Below are 13,969 nucleotides of genomic sequence, written 5' to 3'. Positions count from 1 at the left end.
TACCAGTTTTCACTCGCCATAAAAGAAGTCACAAAATTTAACTCAAGGCAGGCAACATTTCCGAATGCCACATCGTAGCTGCTGAAGCTGTCAAAAAAAGCCAACAGGTTGGCCATTAAGTAAAATGTTTGCCACTAGCCCATACTTAGGTGAATAATCAATGCAACAACGTATGTGTTTGTTGCACGCATACACATAACAAACTCACTCACAAACATCAACAAACTCACACTTTTGTGCTTGCTCTGATGGCAGCCGAGTTTTTCAAGTAATCAATGTACATATGGCCGTTCCGCCAAAATAATTTTAACCGAGCTGACTCATTATGATAAGAAGCTAGGCAATAACTCTCTCTTACGATACTTTGGCTTTTTTAAACTAAATAAATAAGTGAAGCGAATGGGTGTCCCCCACGCAAGGGAAAGGCGAAATATCTATTCGCAAGAGTCCACGCACTTGTCAATGATGACTCTGATAGTCAAAGGTGATAGATTACCAGGTTTGGTCATCATCAACTATATTGAAAATGCTGTTGTAACAGTGGAGTCACCGAGTAAGAAAAAACGAATGACATCGTACAATGCTACAGCTGTCAGGAATAGGGGCACACTAAATCTTATTGCGCTAAACAGTTTATGGGTGTTAAATATGTCATGAAATATATGAGCAAAGATTGTCCCATAGAGAAAAACTATCCTCCGAAATGTGCTAATTGTTTCGAAAGTTATACTGCGAGTTACAAAAGGTGCAGAATTTATTAGGAACTGATTGTTCGAAAAACAAACAAACACAAAAGCCGTCTCAATTACACTAAAGTATACTGCAAAACCAAACTAATCTCAAAATTATCAACATAATAATCAGCCAACATACGCTGTAATATGATACTTAGTGACAAAGCACCGTTCCCAGAAAACAATTTACTACAGCTTATTGACTTACTCAACATCGTAAATCTTTCGATCACCAAGATATGCAAGGCCAATCTTTCCAATCATATTCAAGAAGTTTCGAGGCAAATTTTTTCTTGTTAACAATGACGTGGGGAGCTAAGGAAAATCGCATTGCAGTAATTACATTACATAAGCGTGGTAAAACTGCGTGTGTGTGCGAGTGAGATTTATGAATTGCTGAAAAAACTTAATATTTCGAGAATATTTCTTTACCGCACGATCAATAGTTTTTCCCAAACGTCTGAGAAAGAAGAAGTTGTCGTTCTCACGTGGCTCGAAACAGTGCAGCAGTAAAAGCCGTTCGAGAATGAATTCGCAAAAATCCACTTAGAAAGCAGAAAACCATGTACAGATGCATACATATATCGACTAGATCCATGTCAAGACTACTTAGAGATGATTTCCACATAAAAGCCTTCTGTCGCTCAATTTGCCAACTTTTGACAACGTGCTTGAAGAAAATTAGACTTGACTGATGCAAGCATCTTCTTCAATAACACGCGGTCAACGGCCATGAAAATATTACTTTCACAGATGAGAAAATTGTCACTGTTGAAGAAGTTTTTAATAAGCAAAACGACAAAATCTATGCTAAAACTTCTAAAAACGCAAAAAATGTTGTTCCAAGGGTTCAGAGTGGCCACCATCCAGCCTCTTGTAAAAGTGTTACACCTCTTCATTTCTGCGAAGATGTGGTTAAGACCGGGGCAAAAGTACTCCAGGAGGATACCTTAGAATTCGTGGTGAAGCAGTTGAGCAGTAGTCTCTTCAATGGAGAGCGGTGGATCTTCCAGCAAGATTCCGCTCCAATTCGTAAGACAAAAACCATCCAGCAGTGGCTAAAAAACAATATTTCTGGGTTCATAACTGCAGAAGATTGACCGTCTGGAAGAACATAGCATGTTGAGGACCTCACTGAAATTTGGATCTTTGGTTCGATCAGGGAGTAAATGTCCATGGAAACCGAGCGTGCTGCAATAGCTGAATGGCCTAATCGTTTGAAGGCTTGTGTAAAAGCAAATAGTGACCATTTCGAATTAAAATAAAAAAAAAATCATTTTTAAATGAATAAATAAAAATAATAGGACTATGAATAAGTTCGTGCGGTTTTACAACAGATGGCGTAACTTGATTATTATTCCATCGATCCACATTTCCAAACATTCATTGGAGAGCTACTGTCGTAAGGCACAAACGTCAGTATAAGTTTTTTATTTGAAGCGTAAACAACAATATTTTTAACACACTTGAAAATGTCGAATTTCGTGCCAAATAATGTGTTTTTGCGGGGAATTCTTCTTCATTATTTTAATATGAAGAAAAAAGCAGCCGAAAGTCATCGTATCTTGGTGGAAGTTTATGGTGAGCATGCTCTATCTGAGCGAACGTGCCAGAAGTGGTTTGCACGCTTTAAAAGTGGTGATTTTGGCTTGGAAGACGAAGAACGCGAGGGTGCGCCGCCAAAGTTCATGGATACCGAATTGGAGGAATTGCTCGATCAAGATCCGGCTCAAACGCAAGAAGAGGTTGCAAAAACTTTGGGAGTTGATCAATCAACCATTTCCAAACGTTTAAAAGCCATGGGAATGATCCGAAAGGTAGGCCATTGGGTGCCGTATGAATTGAAGCCAAGAGACGTTGAACGCCGTTTTATGGCATGCGAACAACTGCTTCAACGGCACAAAAGAAAGGGTTTTTTGCATCGAATTGTGACTGGCGATGAAAAGTGGGTCCATTACGACAATCCAAAACGTCGGGCAACGTATGGATACCCTGGCCATGCTTCAACATCGACGTCGGCGCAGAATATTCATGGCCTGAAGGTTATGCTGTGTATCTGGTGGGACCAGCTGGGTGTTGTGTATTATGAGCTACTGAAACCGAATGAAACGATTACGGGGGATGTCTACCGACGACAATTGATGCGTTTGAGCCGAGCACTGCGAGAAAAACGGCCGCAATACGCCGATAGACACGACAAAGTTATTTTGCAACATGACAATGCTCGGCCACATGTTGCACAAGTGGTCAAAACATACTTAGAAACGCTCAAATGGGATGTCCTACCCCACCCGCCGTATAGTCCAGACCTTGCGCCATCCGATTACTATCTCTTCCGATCGATGCAACATGGCCTGGCTGACCAGCACTTCCGTAATTACGATGAAGTCAAAAAATGGATCGATTCGTGGATTGCGGCAAAACCGACCGAATTTTTCACAAAGGGAATCCGTGAATTGCCAGAAAGATGGGAAAAAGTAGTAGTAAGCGATGGACAATATTTTGAATATTAAATTTGTAACCATTTTACGTCAATAAAGTTTCAAATTTCGAAAAAAAACCGCACGAACTTATTCATAGTCCTATTAACTTCATTAAAAAAAGTATTATAATTTCATATCTATAACGGACTTAACTTGTAGCAGAACTCATGGCAGGACTAAGTAGTTGCAAATATCCGTAATGGGGCTCGAGATTGATAAATCCGAAAGGAAAGTGAGATCGCAAATTAAAGTTAAGAGAAGGCTACGAAAAAGATGGCAACAAACAAAATCCATCCAATTTTTTAATTCAACTCCGTTGAATTTGAATTTTTGACTTATTTTTTTGACTTAATTTTCTTAAGATAAAATTCCAATTACTTACCCTCTAGAATATGACCATCATAACGAGCACATTGTCCTGGGCGCGATCAAGCGCAGGATCAACTTTAGCAAACTTTTGACCAAGTACTGCTTCATTACTTTATCATTGCGCTTCTTGTGCTGCACGTCGTTCACATCATCAGTTTTCTAATGCTTGAGTTTACGTTTTCGTCCTAAAGGCAGCCTATAGTGGGACTTATACCATTGACGAAATGGTAAACGTGTGTTCCTTACCAAAGTCTTAGCACGCACCAATTCATTGTTCGATGCATTGTAAACAACATCAGTTACGTGTACGGCTGGCAATACCCACAGATGCCCATGAAAAGTTACCTTTTCCAGACGTAGAGAACGCAACTTAGAGTTACCACCGCCTGTGCGCCGCTTGTGGATGCGTATAGCACCGAGAATAGTATTGGCTGCTGGAAGGCCTAATTCGAACTAGCGTTTCTTGCGGAGCGACTTGCATTTGCCATCAGTGGCACATCGCTTGTGGGCACCATCGCGGCTAATATCTATTTTGAGTAGGAACAAAGAAGTCTTTGGTCATCCGAAGCAAAATTGTGAGAGTAACTTCAATTGCCACGTCACCGGGGACGTGGGCACATTTTACACCTATTCATACACTCGTCCAATAAGTCGTTATTTAGACGGCAACGAAGTACCATAAGCGTTGGTTACGTTTATTTTTTTCGTATATCACCAACACAATCTCAGTTTTTTCTTAAACAAACTGCTATCATAACCCCGGTTACGTCAATTGAGAGTTATTTGCTGGTAAAGGCAGAGGAAGATAATATCACTATTTATATTGGAGAGGATAAATAGAGAAAGACTCCGGCTAGTTTTACTGGCTGAGTTGAGCACGAGAGACTTTGTTGAACTCGGTCAAAACCGCTTAAGCGGTTACTGCGACAATCAAGGAGAAGAGCACTTCGTTAAGCACTCCGCTAAATATTGAAATAAGGACGTGGCATTTTATACCGAGTGGGTAGAACCAGAGGTAGTGTTAAACACTCTCCACTTCAACCACCCCTCGCAACTGTACCAAAACCATTTGATGGTGAGCCCATCATCTTTAGGTATATCACCATTACTCCAATCACTGACTATAGGAAAAGACGATCGAGGTACATTAGCGACTTAACCCCGATTTAGAGGGCTTTTGGCTAAATTTGTCTGGTTATTTCCCAAGTGGGCCTTATGGCGCATGTGTTATGTCAATATATAAGTGCTTGCAAGAAAAAAGTGGGACGCCCACATTTTGATAAGATTATAGGTTGTACAACCGCAGGGTAAAATTAGTGTACTAAATATTAACCCTTTTATTCCCAATTGCTTCTCTATAGAAATTGGATATAAAAATGTTCCATTATTCCAGCTACTACAGATTTTTATAATAGTGTAGAGCTTTATTTTAATAAACTCTTTACCACAATATTCCCTTCAAAAGAGGACGGTATATTTACTGACGGATCTAAGTTTGATGAGTAGGTAGGTGGGGGAATTTACTCTGAAAAGCTAAGCATCAGTACATCCTTTCGCTTGCCTAATCACTACAGTGCCTTTCAGGAAGCTTCCGCCATAAGAAGGGGCATATTGCTCTTAAAGAAGAGGCCCCTAACTATGAAGGAAGTGGATATCTGCTGCGATAGTCAGGCAGCTCTGATACCGTTAGAGTCAGTAAAACATTTGTCGAAAACCGTAGTTGAGTGCCACAAATTATTAAGCAAAGTATCACAATATTATAAAATAAACCTAATCTGGGTGGTAGAAGAAATGTAGAAGGTAATTGCAAAGCGGTCGCCTCTCGGCAGGCAATGACAAACCTCCGAGTGTATTTCTGACACGAAAAAGCTCCTCATAAAAAACCATTTGCATTCAGAGTAGGTAAAAACTGTACGTCCCTTCATTTGTGAAACAACATGAAGACGTACAACGCAAATTGAACTTCTAAAAAAAGATGTAACTCATGTTATCTATACATATTTATATCCGGGTAACGCGAGCTGAACGAGAAAGCTGAATTTCTGAAATTGGGTCGTAATGGGACACGGATAAGGCCATTCAGGAGGCGAGAATTTGTGAAGGTGGTAATATTTGTATTGGGTCGGATCTAGTAGTTTTCTAATTTCCAAACATCGAACAAAAGTGTACGCGCCAATTATTTATTTATTTAATTGCAAAGCATATGAGCTTGCAAGGAAAGCTACAGCACTAAATATTCACACAGATAATATACAGGGTGGCTGAAGAATTTTGCTACATTAAGAAACTCAAATAACTTTTTTTTTAGTGTATGGAATTCATTTATTTCTTTTTCAAGTTGAAGGTCATTAAATTTTATTAAATGTAGCTTAACTAGTTTTAAAAATAACTGAATTTAAATGCCCCCCATGCTCGTTGACACAAGTGCGGCATCTTAGTAAAAAGTTGTTCATTGCTGCTTTGAGAGTTGCGACAGGAATAGCCGCAATTGTTGCCCGAATGGATTGTTTTAGTTCATCCAAATTTGTTGGCTTTGTTTTATAAACTTCTTGTTTGCATAAAGCCCACAAGAAAAAGTCAGGTGCAGTAAGGTCAGGCGACCTGGGGGGCCAACGAAATTCGGAGTTTCTTGAAATCAGTTTATTGGGAAATTTTCGTCGCAACTCTGTCATAACAGTCTGGGCTATGTGAGACGTTGCCCCATCTTGTTGAAACCACACAGAGTTGAAAGGAATTATCTTTCGGCGTAGTTCTGGATAGAAAAATTCTTTCAGCATTTTCAAATAACGGTCTCCAGTAACCGTAACGGTGTGACCATTTTCTTCAAAAAAAATAAGGCCCGACAATACAGCGTGAAGAAACCGCACACCACACTGTCACGCGAAGAGGATGCAATTCCGTCTCGTGGAGTATCTGTGGGTTAGAAGTACTCCATATTCGACAATTTTGTTTGTTCACATTGCCGTTTAAATCGAAATGGGCCTCATCAGACATGAAAAGGCAGTTTAACATGTTTTGGTCTTCTTCCACCATTTGCAGGATCTTCTGGCAAAATTCCAAGCGAATCGGCAAGTCTGCTGCATTCAGTTTGTTAACCATTTGAATTTTGTAGGGAAATAAGTCAAAATCTTTGTGCATTATTGTTTGCAAAGATTGTCGGCTGACACCCAGTTGAGCAGATAAGCTTCTTGTTGAAACCCTTGGATTGCTTTGTATAGCTGCAGCTACAGCAGCGATCGTTTCCTCCGTCCGAACTGGTGGGTTTCGATGATAAGGCCTTCTTGCGACTGTTCCTTGCTCAGCAAAATTATTCACCAGTCTCATTATGGTACATCTGCTCGGGGGATCGCCGCCAAACATCCGCCTGTACTCTCTCTGTACCAAAACTACGGACTCCAGTGCGTGATAGCGGCGGACTATCCAAATTCTTGTTTGCGTGTCCCAGTTATCCATTTTAATAAATTTTAAAGATCAATCTGCAAATTAAAACAAAAATGGAACAGATAACTTAAAAAGAAAAAAAGTTATTCAATTTTTTTTTGGTAGCGGCTTTCATCAGCCTCCCTGTACTAACCCAACTTCCTTTGCTACGTGCAAATTATTAATAAATAGACACTCTATCAACGCTGCTAATGTCCCTTGGAGGCAATAACCCTTTTGCCAAATAAGCAAGCCAGAATGGAACCATTGAATTAAGAAAATTCATTAAATCGACATGTTGGTCTATGAAGACTCTGCAGTGTGAAGGATGAGCTCCAATGGTATCACAACGGAACTATTCAATGCGACTGCTAAGTGTGTCGGATGACAGTCACTCAACCTAACCTAACTTAAGTTATCTACGGAGAATAAGTACATCAATCTTCAAGATTCTTCTTCTTCTTGATCGCGCGATTACGCGATTGTGGCCGAATTTAACAAAGCGCGCTAGTTATTTCTTTCTCATGTTAACCGGCGCCAGTTGGACGCACCAAGTGAAACCAAGCCCTTCCCACCTGATCTTTCCCACACAGAGGAGGAATTCCTCTTCTTCTGCTTCTACCAGCTAGTACCGCATCAAATACTTTCAGAGCCGCATCGTTTGTATCCATTCGGACGGCATGACCCAGCCAACGTAGCCGTTGGATCTTTATTCGTTGCGCTAAGTCTATGTCATCGTAAAACTCATACATCTAATTGTTGAGTTGCCTGCGATACTCACCGTCGAAAACGTGCAAAAATCTTCCGTAGAATGTTTCTCTCAAACAATCCAAGGAACGCCTCATCGGTTTACAGGATTACAGTACTCAAAAACAAATGTGTAGGAAACCACCATCACATTGTTTCCAAACCACAAAATGGAGACGTTAATACCATTAAAGTTATAAATAAGCGGCAATACAAATTTACAATACCATATATTTCGCATGAAAAAAACTCAAACTCCAAAATATACACAGCCCAGAAATTGGTTCTAAGGTGAATTCCAAAAGCGTATCAGCAAACATTCTCTGATTACCAGGTCTCATTCCTCCGTCAGAAAGTGTTCCTCCTCGATGTCCATTTCGTTGATGATCTCTAGATCCTTACCGCCATAAGGTAACACCTTTTTCATTTCCTCTTTATCGACACGTAGCTCTGCCTTCCACTGTTCTATATGATCCTCACACACTTTCATGACCATTTCATCTTCACATTCCTCTTCCTCCTCCTCCTGCGCTTTACTTTGCAACGGTGCTGTCTTTGGTGCGAATAACTTCGCGGCCTTCTTGCATTCATCCTCAGTGCTCACATCGGCATCAGTGCGCTCGAATGGCCGACAAGTCATGCACGATGAAGTACTCATAACTATTGAGCCGCCAGAAGATGAGCTTGAAGAGGCAAATGTGACATCTGCAGAAGTCGGTTCACCACCAACGCCGTCAATATGAAAAACACGTGGCTTTTTTTCTCCTGAATCCAAAAGATTAACCTGCTGAGCCTTGTCCTCGAGAAAAGCCTTAGCATGAGTGGCACAGGCATTGCTTATAATTGGCAACTCTGGATTTGCCAGAGTCAACCACTCGGCCAATTGTACTTTCCAGCTTTTAGTTTCATCATTCGACTTTTGCACAATCTCATAAAGTTGACTAATGAGCGGCGCAATAAGGGGATCTGAAGTGAATTTGTGGCGCTTGAAAAATGGTGTGGGCTCCGGAATATCTGTGTGGCGAGACAAGAAAAATTTTAATAAAGTAAAAGATAATCGGTGAAAGTAGATAGTTTAATTTTACAATTACAATTTACAAATATGAAACTTATCTCGCGCCCTGCGCTCTCTGCGCTCTTCGAAACGTGCACATTGCGCTCCATTTCAGCAGACGTAGTGCTTTAGTGCAAGTGAGTATAAGAACTTTTTGAGTTAGTAATCAATTTTTAATGTATAGATATCAAGAGCAGATATTACAAATAGCAAACCATATTACAGATCAAATCTTCTACCGCATTCTCCTTGGTCAGTATGAAGGCCTCGCTGTTGCCCTTCGACAGCAAAATTACTTGTAACATGAAATCTTTGTCTTCCGCCAGAGGTTTGTAGAACTCTGCTGCATTCTCGGGGGAAAAAAGTATTTTGCGTTGACCTTTAATCATAAATCCATTTTGTAATAAATGCATCAATACTGGCTGACGCTTGTGCAGATAATCCGTTTTTATAATGAGAAGTGTGTCTTCGAACATTGTGGAAATTTCATGCAAAGCAATGAGAATTAGGGAGAAATATTTGTTTGAAATATTTTAATTTGAAAACCGAAAGAACGTATGTACATATGTATATGACGACTGTGTGATTTTGAATTTTTCAGGACAGTCAGGCTTTCAATCTTATGACTTTCTTAAAAAACTATTCATTGAAAAGTTCATGGTTATAGTCATTGAGCACATTGCACCCAAATGGGGAGATATTGTTTTTTTATCCATGTAGAAGACAATGGTCAGGCAACTTTTACTATTAATGATAGATGGCTTACCGATATTCACGACCAGGGCAACAAATAAAAAATATAAAAAATTGGCGCGTACAGTTCTGTTAGGTGTTTGGTCGAGCTCCTCCTCCTGCTTGTGGTGTGCATCTTGATGTTGTTCCACAAATAGAGGGGCCTACAGTTTTAAGTCGACTCCGAACGTAAAATGATTTTTTATGAGAAGATTTTTCATGACAAAAATACACTCGGAGGTTTGCGATTGTCTGGCGAGGGGCGACCGCTATTAGATAAATCTTTTTCATTTTGCCGTTTCATACACGGAGATTCGAACCTACATACTCCAGACATAACATACACCTAGGCAACAGGTTCTCAGTAAAGGAGCATAATGCGATGCTTAGCAAACACTTTCCGCATTTACCAATCCAGCAGTATTCTGCTGGCAACTGAGCCACGTCCTAGTCATGTGCATCAAACAAATACTGAGCACGACAGAGTTTAGGCTTTAAACGACATTCTTCTGAGGCGGAGAGTAATCGGAATCCAACCACCGTCCATAATCAAGAATGATAGGATGCCAGGTTTGGACATCTGAAGCAAAATTGTGATCGTAGAAACATAAACACAGACTGATTTGCGGTTTGCACTTCGGAATCATGGTCTTTTGTGCCCTCTACTCATCATAATACCTCATCCAGCAACAGTTCCCTTATTAAACTAAAGATAGAACTGGGTGGGATTGAGCGTATGTGCCTTTCTAAGTATTGTGAGAGTAACTCCGGCTGCCACGTCACTGGGGACTAGGCTAAAGAATTCTGGTCGCTCATTTCATGTATTCACACAATCGTTCAATCATTCGTTGTTGAGACGGAAACGAAGTAATATGAGTGGGGGCTATGCTAATGTTTTCCTTCATAAATCATCAACACAATTTAAGTTTTTTCATAAAACTTAGATGACGCATTTTTGGGTCGGCTCGCATTCACTTTTCCTCGACAAACTACTAAGATTCATAAAAAGTCCTTCTCACCTGTCCCTCCCTATTCTTTTAAATCCTCTCTCTTGGCCTAAGTGCTGGGAATCCACAAATCCGGTCATCCACAAACCCTTTCTATTGCACTCCATTAAAAAATTACCACATATTTTCATCATAAAAGACTTGTGTACGTTTGCTACTCTCGGTGGTGGGTGAGAGAAAGTTGACAATGGAAAATTTTCTCCGGCTTCAACACAAATAATTTTACAAAAGAGTATCCAAGTAACAAAGTAGCTAAAACAGAATCGTCATAATAGGACAGATCGGGGTGAGCTTTAATTTCGTTCAAGATTCGTTTCCATATATCTCGCTCCTCAGTAACAGTTCTCCTGTTTCTAACACCCAGTGTCCTCAGATCTATTACAATTTATTCAAACCATGTTAGTCTTGTTGGTACTCGTACTTTAGGCGCTAAGGGGTTGAACGACACAATTGTTTAATAAGATATTTATTTTCTTTTGGTCCTATTACTTTATAAGTACTTGGTGTGTTCAAAAAATAAGAAGAATTTTCAAATTTCGCGGGCTACGTACATTCGACTTTCGATTATTATTTTTTTTTTTATGTTAGTACACTCGTCTCGAAGATATGTTGACGGTTTTAGCAATATTCGTTTGTTTATGAGAGGTATAAATATGGCCAGTGTTTTCCGTGTTCGATGATTTTCTGCTATCGAAAAAATGGATCAAAGAAGTAGCATCAAATTTTGTGTAAAAAAAGGAATTAAGTGCTCAAATATACTTAAAATGTTGACAGTGGCATACGATGGGAGTACTCTCAGTCAAAAAAATGTGTACAAGTGGTACGAGCTTTTCACAGAAGGTCGAGAAGATGTGAATGACGGCGCTCGCTCTGGACGCCCCAGCACATCAACAACTGATGAAAATGTTCAGAAAGTTAAGAAAATTGTAATGAAGAATCGTCGAATCACAATTAGAGAAGTTGCTGAGGAGTTAGCACATCCGTTCGCTAATGCTATGCAATCTTTTTGGAAATTTTGGGCATGAAGCGTGTGGCAGCGAAGTTTGTTCCAAATTACTGAATTTTGACCAAAAACAATGTGCATCGCTCAGGAAGTGTTGAATGACGTCAACGATGATCCAGATTAGCTTAAAAGGTATAAGGTATAACTGGTGGCGAATCATGGGTATATGGTTATGACATCGAAATCCAAGCCCAATCGTCCGAATGGAAGAGCCCAGAAGAGCCTAGACAAAAAAAGGGTATATTCAATAACGCATTATAATGCGCAACGTACTTTTGCAGTATTGGCAATGCGTTCAGAAATGCAAATATGGCAGTACTGCAAATGCATCGCGTTCGAAAACGCCATTTTTGTATCAAACGTCGCGCATTATATGCAGGAAAAATTTTAATACTGCCAATCTATCAATTGCAACACTTGTCACATTGGCAGTGCTGCCAGCGCTGCAATTACTGCGCATTTATAATGCGTTTCTGAATATACCCAAAAGCAGATCACGTTCGATCAAATCTCAAAGTTTTGCTCACTGTATTCTTCGATTACAATGCCGTAGTGCATCAAAAGTTCTTGCCACAAGGTCGTACGGTAAATAAGGAGTACAACCTTGAAGTTATGCGTCGTTTAAGTGAAGCAATACGAAAAAAACGCCCGGAAAAAATTCATGCCTCTTGCATCATGATGATGCACCTGCTCATTCATCTTTGCTTGTGAGAGATTATTTGGTTAAAAACAGCACCGTTATCATGCCTCAGCCACCGTATTTACCAGACTTGACTCCTTGCGACTTTTCCTTGATCCCAAGATTGAAGAGACTCATGAAAGGACGGCGTTTTGCCACGATCGAGGAGATAAAAACCGAATCGCTGAGAGGGCTCAAGGACATACCAAAAAGTGCATATCAGAACTGCTTCGAGGATTGGATAAAACGCTGGCACAAGTGTATTATCTCTGAGGGGGACTACTTTGAAGGGGGAATAATAGAAATTGATAAACAAATAAATATTTTTTGAGAAAAATGAAAGCTCACCTTATTTTTTTAACACCCCTCATATGTGCATACGATTTAAGATATAAGAAGATATAAGATACCGAGTTTTCAGTTACCGTCTATTGATGGAGTAACACTAACCCTATCAAACGAAGGCAAGTATCTTGGCATAATTCTGGACTCAAAGCTTTCTTGGAAAAGAACACAAAGGAAAGGATGAAGAAATCTTTAAAGGCCCTCTTTATCTGTTATGGGCATTGGCAAAAAGTGGGGTCTGAAACATAACCCTACCTGAAGAATCTCATAAAAGTCCAACGACTAGCTTGTGTAGGAATAACAGGTGCACTCCAATCGACGCCTCAAGCGGCACTGGAAGTGATCCTACATATTCCACTCATTGATATATTTGTTAAAGGCATAGCGGCCAAATCTGCTTCCAGGATTAAAGCAGCAGGCACCCAAAAAGACAACACGCATGGTCATGCGTCGGTTTTCCTATCTGTGGAACACTTGCAAGAAGCATCGAAAACAGACTATCTGGATCAAAAGATAGATCGGAAAAAATACTATAAAATGAGACTACCTGACAGATCACCATATTTATACAAACGGCTCAAAGATGGATAATGGCACTCGATCGGGTGTGCTGGAAACAATTATCCTGGAGGGAAATGTCAGAGCGGAAGAGTGTGCAAGGAAGGACTCTGAGCTTGACCTTCAGCGAGTGGTGAAGGACATTAGCATTCCTCTAAACAAACTGTATACTGCGATTGACTTGAGCGTTGTCGCGATGGTCTCTAACTAACAACTGCAAGGTATCCAAAGCGCTCTGGCCAAAACTGAATCTTAAAAGAACAAAATGTCTGCGTCATCAAATGTGTTATAACGGGTCACTACGCTATTGGCACCATAGCCAGTAGAATGGGTGTACTTTACAATGACTTCTGCAGGAGTTGTGGATATGAAGAAGAAATTGCGTCGGTACAACACCTCCTCTGTGAACGTCCGGCACTTCAAAGACCTGGGAAATTTGCTAAATGTCTCACTGTAGTGATTAATTACCTTCTTATAAAGATCTAAGTGGTTTAAGCAACTTTGTTATGGAATGGAAATCAAATGCAAGTTTCACAATAGGTCTTAGAGCCATCGAGTGTCTTGCCTTAAGAAGCAACCTGGCTAACCTAACCTACATATAATTGACATTTAAATTGTTTGCTGGTTGTTTGGTTTTCACAAACGAAGGGACCCTGCAGTTTTAAGCCGCCACCAAACGGCACATGATTTTTTGTGAGGAGCTTTTTCGTGGCTGAGGTTTGCTATTTAGAAACACCTTTTTCTATCATTTGGTGATTTATGCCCGAAGTTTCGAACTGAACGGTAGTCACGCGCCAACAATTCGGCAGTCCGTGCTATTATCTCCTTGAATGTTTTA

At 40.2% G+C, this 13,969-nt stretch overlaps 1 protein-coding gene and 1 pseudogene across 1 annotated transcript; both read right to left on the bottom strand.

Moving 5' to 3' along the window:
* Positions 1–3,552: 3,552 nt before the first annotated feature.
* Positions 3,553–4,674, bottom strand: LOC128871777 (40S ribosomal protein S8-like; annotated as a pseudogene).
* Positions 4,675–7,970: 3,296 nt separating this feature from the next.
* Positions 7,971–9,371, bottom strand: LOC128858991 (uncharacterized). Its single transcript, XM_054095631.1, has 3 exons — positions 9,012–9,371; positions 8,845–8,933; positions 7,971–8,767 (listed from the first exon to the last, which is right to left on the bottom strand). The coding sequence occupies exons 1-3, from the start codon at positions 9,281–9,283 to the stop codon at positions 8,091–8,093; spliced, it is 1,038 nt and encodes a 345-aa protein (XP_053951606.1). The 5' UTR covers positions 9,284–9,371; the 3' UTR covers positions 7,971–8,090.
* Positions 9,372–13,969: the final 4,598 nt, after the last annotated feature.

The sequence above is a fragment of the Anastrepha ludens genome, chromosome 2 (genome assembly GCF_028408465.1).
Source record: "Anastrepha ludens isolate Willacy chromosome 2, idAnaLude1.1, whole genome shotgun sequence".
Taxonomy (NCBI): Eukaryota; Metazoa; Arthropoda; class Insecta; order Diptera; family Tephritidae; genus Anastrepha; species Anastrepha ludens.
This window is presented reverse-complemented; position numbering and strand designations above follow the sequence as displayed.